This window comes from Eucalyptus grandis, chromosome 6 (genome assembly GCF_016545825.1).
Source record: "Eucalyptus grandis isolate ANBG69807.140 chromosome 6, ASM1654582v1, whole genome shotgun sequence".
Classification (NCBI taxonomy): domain Eukaryota; kingdom Viridiplantae; phylum Streptophyta; class Magnoliopsida; order Myrtales; family Myrtaceae; genus Eucalyptus; species Eucalyptus grandis.
Window position 1 is genome coordinate 13,920,964 of NC_052617.1, and position 11,058 is coordinate 13,932,021.

Here is an 11,058-nt window from a genome sequence, read left to right on the forward strand (position 1 = left end):
CACGTATGTAAAGGAGAAAACAAATGAAGAAAACACGGATCAACCTTAAACATGCCCCGTTGGACAGCCAATCGTCCGGCAAATCGACCTAAATATCAGAAGTCTAGTCCTGCAAGAAACTCTTTCCTCAGGTTGATAGATTTCTTTCGACCAAAAAAAGAAAAGTGACGGATGGCATTAGCCAACTGCAACTAGGCAGCACCAAATCCATTAGAAAAGTAGTAATCTTGACTTGGTTTAGTCCTCGTGCTGATATGTGCTTACTAATCTTGCATGACTGTTAAATTGGAGTGTTGTCTGGAGATTTTCTTTTGGCCTTATTTCAAGATTGAAACGGCCCGCTCTGATCTTCCCCTCCTCAATTAAATACTCTTCTTCTCAATTCATCTGCACATAGCATATGCATGAATCTGCATATAATGTGCATTCGGAGCATCTTCATTCTTGTCGCATTTCTTATAGTAATCGCAACAATCGATGGCCGGTCTGTGCCGGGTGACTCTTCGCCGCTAATATCAGATGGCGTTGATTGCGGCCATGATCAGCATAATGGACCTCCTCCTGATTTGATTCTTCTCAAAGGAGCAGCGGGTGATCTGGACGATGAGGATGAAGTTTGTGAGCAGATGTATGGGTTCTTGCCATGCTCGTACAGCATAGCAGGTCACCTGTTCTTGATACTGGTTTACGAGTATCTGCTATTTCAGGGGGAGTCCTGCGTTGCTTCCGGGAGCGAGCAGATATTTAAGATGCTCGGTCCTGGAATATTTGGTGCCAGTGCTTTCCATGTCCTTGGTGCTCTACCGGAGGCCTTAATACTTCTAGGTATACATCTCCATGTTCTTTTTCTGCATAATCTTTCTTCCATTCCCTTCATCGCTGTCTTCCTCTTCTTTGATGGTCGAGTTTGTGCTTTAAGCAATTGGTTTAGTAAGAAGCAACAGATGGGCTTTGGGTACCTAATGATTCTTTAAAGTTCACAGTAAACTGAAGACGTGTCGGTAAAATTGAACTTCCAAGGTAGAATTTGAAAGGAACAAGACACAAGAATGATGTAAAATGGAATTAAGTGAAAAAATTGCTGCTTGTTCGCAAATTCTATGTCAATGCAAGTTCCTTGATCATCAAAAGTTAGCTTTGAGCCGACATACTCTCTGCGACACATTGGAGCTGGCCCCACGCCATAAAAAATGACTAAGTCTGTCTGGCTGGCAGGGCCACCATGTATGACTCTTGACTCTTCGTGGTATTGAAGTTTCTCTTGGCTTATTTGATTTCCAATGTCACTACTTGCATACCACGTATTAAGAAGCAGATTTTTAGTTTCAAAAGAGAATAGTGATGTTGGGATTTTCGTGGGAGAATGATCCTTTCTTTAATCATGACTTAGACATTTCTACAGCTGATGTATTGTCATTTAGATTCACTAAAGAGAAAATTCCTGAAAACAATAGCTGTGACATCAAATTACGTCTCACAAGACCCTCAACTGAGGGAGGGAAATCTATCTTCACTTTAAATATTTGTCCTGCTTTTTTTCCAGCATCGGGACTTCTGAACAGCGAAGAGGTGGCACAGGAATATGTCGTGACCGGTGTTGGGTTGCTGGCCGGATCCTCGATCCTGCTTCTGACATTGTTATGGGGAACTTGCGTCCTCCTTGGTAGCAGAAAATTATCTGATGGAATGGAACCCAACACTTTAAATTCAAGCAAATTTTCATGGAAGAAGTTCTTATCCTCATTGAAAGGTAACATTTCCAGATTTTCATCAAGCATTGACGTCATCATGTCAACTTTGTGAAAAGAGAGAACGTAGGTGGAATGTACATGGATATAAGGTGCTGTACATAGTACGAGAATATTCAAGAATCAAGGACAAAAGACTATTAAGAGGAAATTTTTCAAGAAATGGGGGTTCTGTTTCTAATACTACTGGGGCAAAGATCATGCTATCTTCTCGCGGGCATTTCTTGTGTATATGCACATGCTATAACTTGGTTTGTACGCTTTCAAGTCATGATTTCATGATTTTTCTATCCTAACTATTTTCTAAATTCTTTTGAAATTCTTAATACTCTGAATGGGTGACCTTTATATATAGTTTTGCGCTAATACATTACTGGCTGTGGGAATAGTTCGAAGAGCAAAAAAGAAAGAAAATCAGCGATGTTGCTATAACTTAGAGAGGAATCTGACTAACCTTTCTCTATCGGCAACACAGGCTCCGGTATCATCACTGATTTAGAGACTAGCTACACTGCCAGGATCATGGTAATCTCAGCATTCCCATTCATCATGATACAAATCCCGGATATTTTCTCGGTATATTCAGCTCAACGTGTTATGATCCTCTGTTCGCTCGCTGTTTCAGTTGGGTTGCTGCTCTTATACTTCTTCTATCAGGTAACCTACGCATGCCCATATGTTTATGTAAATTGTTGAGCTGGTATGACGCCTTTAACACGTCATAAACTTTGAGGCTTCCATAACTTCAGTAGGGATACTTAGCCTAGAGTTCAAAAGCTAGATGTATAGAGAAAAGATGCAAAGTTTAGCTTTATGTTCATATGCCATAATATTTTGCAGATATTTGAGCCGTGGATTCAAAAGAGAAGTCTCGAGTATGTGAAACACGAGCAATTAATGCTTCGAATCATACAACATCTGCAACGACACGCACTAGAAAGACTTCTCACAGAGGATGGAGCACCAAACGTACATGCTATAAGGAGGCTAGTCTTCATTCTACCACGTTTCTTGTTGCCGGATATGAGCAAGATGGTGTTGCTCTGATTGGTACTAACAAAGTCTGCATACTGCAGGCTATTTGAAGAAATCGATCAAGATGGGGATGATGCTATATCGCCATCCGAATTAAAAGAGCTGTTGCAAGAAATTAAGTTCAAACACATGCATGTGGACAAAGATAAAGCGGTAGATGAAATAATGAAGGAATTTGATATTGCCGGTGACCAAAGGATAAGCAAAGACGAATTCGTCACTGGATTCACGAAATGGCTTGAGGAGGCAAAGATTGCGATGGACAAGCGAACTTACTCGAATAACTCTTTTAAGGACTTGTATCAGGTAATTTTGCAGTCGACGGGATGAATTCTGCAAGTTAAATTCCCATCTATGATGAATGTGCTGTTAAACTGTTCAGAACTATTTTCCAGCTCTTTCAACCATTTATTCAGAAGAAAAAGGGAGAGCGCAAACTGAAAAAGCAAATAGCCGCAGAAATTCTCGCGCATGTACAGGCCAAGTCAGTCAAAACCCTATTCGCTGAAAATGGCACGCCTGATCTGCCTGCTATTAGAAGGTCAGGCTCGATTAATTACTTTCAGATGTGCTACTATTAGCACCTTATTATGAGAACTAATTAATTAGTTATTCTCTTATGAATTATGACCACCTGCATTTTGGTTTCAGATTATTCGAACAGATTGATCGCAATGGAGACAACAGCATATCACAAGCTGAGCTGAAGGAACTAATGATGGGCATCAAGTTTGGTGACATATCCTTTAACGTGGATGAAGTAGTTTCGAAGGTCATTGAGGTCTTTGACAGAAGCGGAAACAGCCAGATAAATGAGGAGGAATTCGTTGCTGGATTGGTGAATTTGCTCGATACTTCAGGTGAAGGCAGCAAGATCCAAGCGTCTAAGTTAAACACCAGTCAAGATGATTTCTACCAAGTAAGGCCATTTCAAACTTGGCTTTTTACGCAATGTCAAATACTGCCGTACTTCTTTTCATGTCTGATATTGTGACCTGATTATGCAAGAGAACTTGGGAAGAAACCGACAAATTGGTGGATGAAGATAAGGGAAAAGGAGATGCCAAGAAGGCGTCATGGATTTGGGTCAAGTCTATGTCGTCGTTGTTGCTCGGAGTTATCATATTAGCGGTCCTTGCAGAACCTCTCATCTCTAGTGTGCAGAGCTTTTCGAAATCAGCAGGCATACCGCCTTTCTTCATCTCATTCATATTGGTTCCTCTGGCCACAAACGCAAGAGGAGCTAGCGCGGCAATCAAAGCAGCCAGACATAAGAAGGAGCGAACCACTTCTCTAACACTTTCCGAGGTCTGTACTACTAATTCCATAAATTCAAGGGAATTCTTAATGCTGCAGGTGTATAAAGGTAGCACATTGTAAAGTGTCCTTAAGTTTCCGCTTGCTCGTTGATATGACCCCCTCAATTTTCATCATAGTGTGAGATTAGACAGTAGTACCAGATGTTTCTTTGCATCGTCAAAACATAATGTGTATCTAGAACAATGAAATGCATCATCATATTGATGGAGAACGGTTTCTTAAATAGGACAAGTGGCTAACATGTTTTTTGGCTTTGCCTATGCAATAATGCAGATCTATGGAGAAGTGTTCATGAGCAACATGCTCGGCTTCTGCGTCCTCTTGTCGCTGATATACGTCCGTGACTTGACATGGGAATTCTCTGCTGAAGTTCTTGTGGTGCTAATCGTGTGTAGTCTGGTGGGTCTGATTGCAAGCTTCAGGTCAACCTTCCCAGTTTGGACATCGATCCTGGCTTACTTGTTGTACCCTCTGTCACTTCTCTTGGTCTATGTTCTTGATGATGTCCTCAACTACTCCTAGGACTGTACACATACCGTTTGAGAGTTTCATGTTGTCAACTTTGGTTAATTAACACATTTCCGATCAATACTTGAAGGTGTAATTGAATGGCACGCAATCAGCTTCTGACACTCGTTAACTTTACAGATAACTGTGCAAAATCATAGGCGCGAGAAGATTTTCTTGAGACATCGTCCGATTATTTGACCTAGTATGGGGATCGAAACTTCTTGACCTATCCGTGGCTGGCCCGCAGACTCTTGATAGCTGCCGATGTTCTTGGTTTGCGGGCCCAATTTCTTGCTTGCCGACATCTATGGTCTGCCGGCGGGTGCCTTCATTCGCTAATGGATCAAATTTGGGCACTTCCCAATAAAAGGCTTCACTTTTACGGGCCCGACTTCTTGCTTGCCGACATCTATGGTAGTTCATCGGTCATGGGCTTTTGTCTTGGGCTTTTGTCTTGGGCCTGGCTAAGTTTACTTATCGATTCTCGAGTCCATGTCAATTTTCATCTTCTTTTTTTTATTGTTATTTACGTGATAATAATTCATGCCGGTCAAGTGATTAATAAGATGTGAGTCAACTAAGCATTAGTATTTTATCGATTTTCAAGTGCATGTTGATTTTCATTTTTTTAAAGGATAAAAATGCATCTTGTGAACTAAGTGATTAGTAATATGCGGATCAATTAAAAAGTACGTATTGATTATGAATAATTCTATGATGATGTTTTTAATGTCTAGAATTATGTTTGGATAGTCCTTTGGACACCTTAAGAGGGACCATCGTGAAATGAAAAGTCGAAACAATGATAGGATTTTCTCAAGGAATCCTTGCTTGCTGGGATGGTGGTCTTGCTATCGATCTTCCAAGCACTTGAGCTCCTAACATCGGACGTAGTACTGGAATCGAAACTTCTCGACCTATCCGAGGTCAGCCATCCGACTCTTGGCAGCTGCCGATGTCCTTGGTCGTGAGCCGACTTCCTGGCTGCCACCATTTTCCGAGGGCTGGCAGGTGCCTTCATTCACTAATAAATCAAAATTGGTCTCCTTCCAATTAAAGGTTTCATATTTGCGGGCTTCCGGTAATTTTTAGATCCCGGGCCTTTTATGGGCCTGGCCAACAAAAGCCCAATAGCAAAATCGAAGTTTTATGTGGCCACCATCAGGGACGCATGATGGGGGAATAGGGAAAGACAGTTTGATGGTCATAATCAAATGCTAGACTTTATTTAAAGGACTTCGTAGTAGGTACATATTTCAATTCGCCTCGGTACAGATCGGGTAAATCGAAGAGGTTGGTTACTGTTGATACTAAAAAATGACCGAGTCCTTCACTTTACTTGATGCGATGTCAATTTAGAGTTCGTTGTTAGTCAGTTTAATTACGATGAAACGTCATGTGAAGAAAACCTCTCGATAAACACAAGTATTGATGATTGACATGATGTTAATATTAGGGGTGTCCAAAAGGACCGGAACCCATCCGGACTGCCCGGAACCAATGATTCTTAAGAGAATCGGTCCGATTCCTTGTTCCATGAGCAAATCCACCCGCCCACCCGGACCGGATCGATTATATTATAATAATATATTAATTTTTAATATTTTAAAAAAATTGAAATTAGCAAATCTAAAATTTATGGCTCCAATTACCATCTTATCTCAATTCACTACTCTCCTACTCCATCTTGTCTCTCTTAGTTCAAAATCTCCCGAGCTCCCTCTTCCTCTCCAATTCACCTCTAGATCTACTCATCTCCTTCAAGTCCTAGTCCAAACTTAGCGAAATAGTGAGTTGATTCTCTTTCCCTTCCTTGAACTTGAACTCTCTATCCACGTCGTTGCCACCTCCACATTCATTGTTACTATCATCCTCTTCGTTGTTGGGCTCTTCCCGCTTCTACCTCCCCTCTTCCTCCTCCCCCTCCTTAGGCCTCCCCCCATCGTCCTCATTTTCAAGGATAGGGGTGAACTCCAAGTCTAAGAATGACTCATTGTCCCCATCGTCCTCCTCATTGTCGGTCTCAAGGGAGGAGCAAGGAGACGGCAAAGGCGGTGGCGAAGATGGTGGTGGTGGTCAAGACGGAAGTGGCACGAGGGTTGCGACTGCTACCGTTGCGGCGCTAGTACTTGAGGAGAATAAATTTATCATGGTTGGGAGAGCCAGAATAAGTAGATGTGAGAAGGGCGAAAAGGAGAAGGCGCAAAGGTTGGACCGGTTCTATGGATCCACTTGGGAACTAGACCGGATTGGTGGATCCGTTCCCGGGTGGATCCATGCAACTAGCAAGTAGTTCTCGGTTCTAATTTTTCAAAACCAGTTTTTAATGGGCGGTTCCCAATTCTAGGTCGGGAAGCGCCCACCCGAACCGTGCACACCCCTCGTTAATATACAGTCACATGTCGAGCGACTAGATTATGGATAAGATATTGAGGGCTAACAACCTTGTTGATGGTCATGATTATTGATGACCAAATACTATTATTGATATATGATGACGATTGATTGATGATTAACACTTGATGAACTTATGGACATGTTTGGTAACGCTCTAATTTCTCTGTTTTTTCGTTCTTTTATTCCTCGGAACATAAATCCATTTGTGTAGGTTTTATTCCTGAGAATAGATTCGGAACACAAAAAATAAACAAAAAAAATTTACTTTTTTGTTTTTAGGAACAATTCAATAATCAAGCTCAATTTTTTCCTTTTCTTTTCTTTCTTTTTCTCTTCCTCCTCTTCTTCCCTCAACCGGCTGCTTGCCTTGGTAAGGTGACCTTGCCCAACCATCGATGAGGCCTAGGGCGGTGTCGCTCGGCCATGATGAGGTTGACCTCACGATAGCTCGGCAAGGCTAACCTCATGATGGCCCAGTGAGATCAAGCCTAACAAGGCTTGGGGGTTGGTGATCGGCCAAAGAAAGAAGGAGAAGAAGAAAAAGTAAATAAAAAAAAAATATATAATAAAAGTATTGCAAATTAAAAGAAATTATAAATCACATAAATATTTTGTAGTCGTATTAAATATGTTTTTATTTCATAAATAGAAATTTTATGCAGTTACAAAATGTATTCTTCTACTAAAAAACCTGATGGGGAACATAAATAGAAGAAATTATTTATGAACAAAAATTGTTCTCGAAAACAGAAATATTACCATACGCACCATTTGGTACTAAAGGCAAAAAAATTGAAAGCTACGTTATTTGAGAGTAAATGACAATTCGTGGGAAATATTGACATGCAATTGGAGAGTAATCGTGGAGCTTGAAGACGGTGTGCAGTTATAAATTATGGAGCCTAGTCTTGGAGCCAAAATCACGGATATGCAGTTGTAATATCTCATTTGAACATCAATCGTCTAGAAGCGATTATATTGTGTGATAGGCTAGATGTGTTAAATTGTTGTAGAAAGCCTCGGCCATCATTTTTAACAATGTATCTTGTAAATTCACTTTTCAAAAATTGTACTTACTTTCCTTTAGAGTAATTTGAACTAGTTCTTGGTTTTGTTGCGTTTCACACTTCGTTCGAATTTGCCACGAAATCCAATTCAAATTAAGTTTGAAGATCCAACCTTTTTTTTTTTTAAGACCCAACCTTTTGGCGAAAGGTATGTTATCGCGTGGAGTCATTCCAAGCAAAACAATTTTGTAAGTTTTATGGAAGCCCTGTTTAATTCAATGAATGGGATTTCGCTCGATCCATCTATACTTTATTGGGCCTTTTATTGATTCTCAAGTGCCTCTTCACCTTCGTTTCTTCATTATCATTTACACTTTAGAGTCCATATTTAGCAAGCGCTTATGCGTAAATAGTAAAAATATGTCGTGAACCAAGCGATTAATAAGATGTAGGTCAATTGACCAACCTATGCTGATAATGAATTATTTTTATGACAATGATTTGACGTCCAAAGACCGAGCAATTTCGTCTCTCTGCATTTTCTAGGAACTTATCCAACACTGACGTCTTTCAATCACCAATGTTTTATATTTTGACTTTGCCAAGAGGAATAGAAAAAATAATAAAATAAAATAGCAAGAGATCCTATATGAAAAGATCGTAGAGGTAATTTTTTTTTTTTAAAGCTTTATTGGTAAAATCGAGGTGTTTCCTTACTGAGTCAAAGACCACCTTCCAAACTGAAAGTGTAACATTCACAAATTTTTACATATCCACTTGGTCGTTGATAATGCAATTGATATAATATCAGAAACGATAATAAAATCGTTCAATTGCAACATGCTGAGCCTGCAAGGAGATCAAGTTCTTGGCGGTCTACTAATTTATGAGAACCTAGACAATCGATGCAATTTTAAAAACCAGTTTTTTTTACAATGAAACATTTTGATTACTCCGTTTTCTTCTCACAAATAAATCATCTTCACAACTGCACACCATACATCCCTAGAAAAAGAAATAGTACTTCTATCTGATTGTCGACTGTTAGTGGAAAGTGTCTTATCTTCCACAGATTTTAACTGGACAATACAACCTCTCGTGGACCGGGCCAAGCACAAGCTGGAGAATATTTCTGGCCTGACACTTGAACATTGTAGTCGAAAAACTAATAGAGTGGTTGATTGGGTAGCAAAAGCTCAGAGATTGCGATTTCTTCCTAGGAATTGGGTCTTTAATCCTCCCACTACTCTTTTGGATTTACTTTGTACTGATAATAGATCTGTATCTGCTCAGACTCTTAAATAGTAATGAAATGCTACTTTCTTGTCAAAAAAAAAAAAAAAAAAAACTGCACACCATACGTGTCATCTTTGTAATATACCCTCTAGGGACTTGAGCCGATGTTGTCCCATGCTCAAGCTCAATGCTTAATGTTGATTGATTATTGATAGACCGGTCAAAGGAGTGAATTGGGTTGGGTTTCAATCTGGTCGAAAATGATTCGACCTAAATTGATTCATTTAACCTATTTTGATCAACTTCTATATAATACAAATCTAGTAACTCATACTCGACTCGACTTGTACCCAATTCATACCCAATTTACTAAAATATTTTTATATTTAATCCAATATATGAAAGCTCATATCCAAAATGAGGTGAGAGTATAGAGTGAGTGAACACAAAATTAAGTGATGGCAATAAAGATTAAAGATAGTTATAGAAATTAGTTAAGTCTAAGTAAATTGTGAACTCACTTAACATCCACATTATGTTAGGTCTTAATATTTTAAGCTAATTTATGACTAATTTAATAAATGTCATTAATGCATAAAATAATCCAACCCATTAAATGTGAGTTAATAAAGGGTTTATGACTCATTTTGACGGATATAGGTATTTTTTTTTATGTTGAAGCTCGACTCAAAAAATAAATTTAGAGCCACTCAAGCCCAGTGTAATTCCATAGTCTAGAGGAGCTCGATTGGAATTTTCTTTGAGGGGTCAAAGATATATTGGATTGAACGACATTCTTGAATAGTAAATACCAAGAACGCGGTATGTCACACCAACATTTGATCAGTCCTTATTAACTCCAGTCCACAGCTCTTATCCCAGCTTCCGGGAAAGTCGTTCCAATCGATAGAAGGCCGTGTCAAACGTGAACTCCTAATCATCGGCAGTTAATCCAGAAAGAAGGTTAACCCAGTCGTTCATTTATGGCCCAGTCTCTTACATGCGTTGACATCCTCTGTATGGGCAATCGCAATATTTTTTACAGATTGAGAATGTTAAATAAGATCTGTTTACAGAGGCGACCACGTATGTAAAGGAGAAAACAAATGAATAAAACATGGATCAACCTTAAACATGCCCCGTTGGACAGCCAATCCTCGGACAAATCGACTTAAATATCAAAAGTCTAGTGCCGCAAGAGACTCTTTCCTCGAGTTGATAGATTTCTTTTGACTAAAAAAAAGTGACAGCTTGCATTAGCCAACTGCACAAGGCAGCATAAAATCCATTAGAAAAGGAGTAATCTTGACTTTCGTGCTGATATATGCCTATTAATCTCGCATGACTGTTAAACTGAAGTGTTGTCTGGAGATTTCCTTTTGGCCTTATTTCAAGATTGAAACAGCCCCGCTCTGATCTTCCCCTCCTCAATTAACTACTCTTCTTCTCAATTCATCTGCAGTTAGCATATGCATGACTCTGCATATAATGTGCATTCGGAGGATCTTCATTCTTGTCGCATTTCTTATAGTGATCGCAACAATTGATGGCCGGTCTGTGCCGGGTGACTCTTTGCGGCTAATTTCAGATGGCGTTGACTGCGGCCATGATCAGCATAATGGACCCCCTCCTGATTTGATTCTTCTCAAAGGAGCAGCGGGTGTTCTGGACGATGAGGATGAAGTTTGTGAGCAGATGTATGGGTTCTTGCCATGCTCGTACAGCATAGCAGGTCACCTGTTCTTGGTACTGGTTTACGAGTATCTGCTGTTTCAGGGGAGTCCTTCGTTGCTTCCGGGAGCGAG

At 39.9% G+C, this 11,058-nt stretch overlaps 1 protein-coding gene across 1 annotated transcript; it reads left to right on the forward strand.

Moving 5' to 3' along the window:
* Window positions 1-333: 333 nt before the first annotated feature.
* On the forward strand, window positions 334-4,715 carry LOC104448505 (sodium/calcium exchanger NCL2). The gene is made up of 9 exons (XM_010062347.3): window positions 334-825; window positions 1,544-1,750; window positions 2,224-2,405; window positions 2,589-2,734; window positions 2,825-3,089; window positions 3,179-3,324; window positions 3,435-3,702; window positions 3,792-4,091; window positions 4,377-4,715. Exons 1-9 carry the CDS (start codon window positions 405-407, stop codon window positions 4,623-4,625), a joined length of 2,184 nt encoding a protein of 727 aa, XP_010060649.2. The 5' UTR covers window positions 334-404; the 3' UTR covers window positions 4,626-4,715.
* Window positions 4,716-11,058: the final 6,343 nt, after the last annotated feature.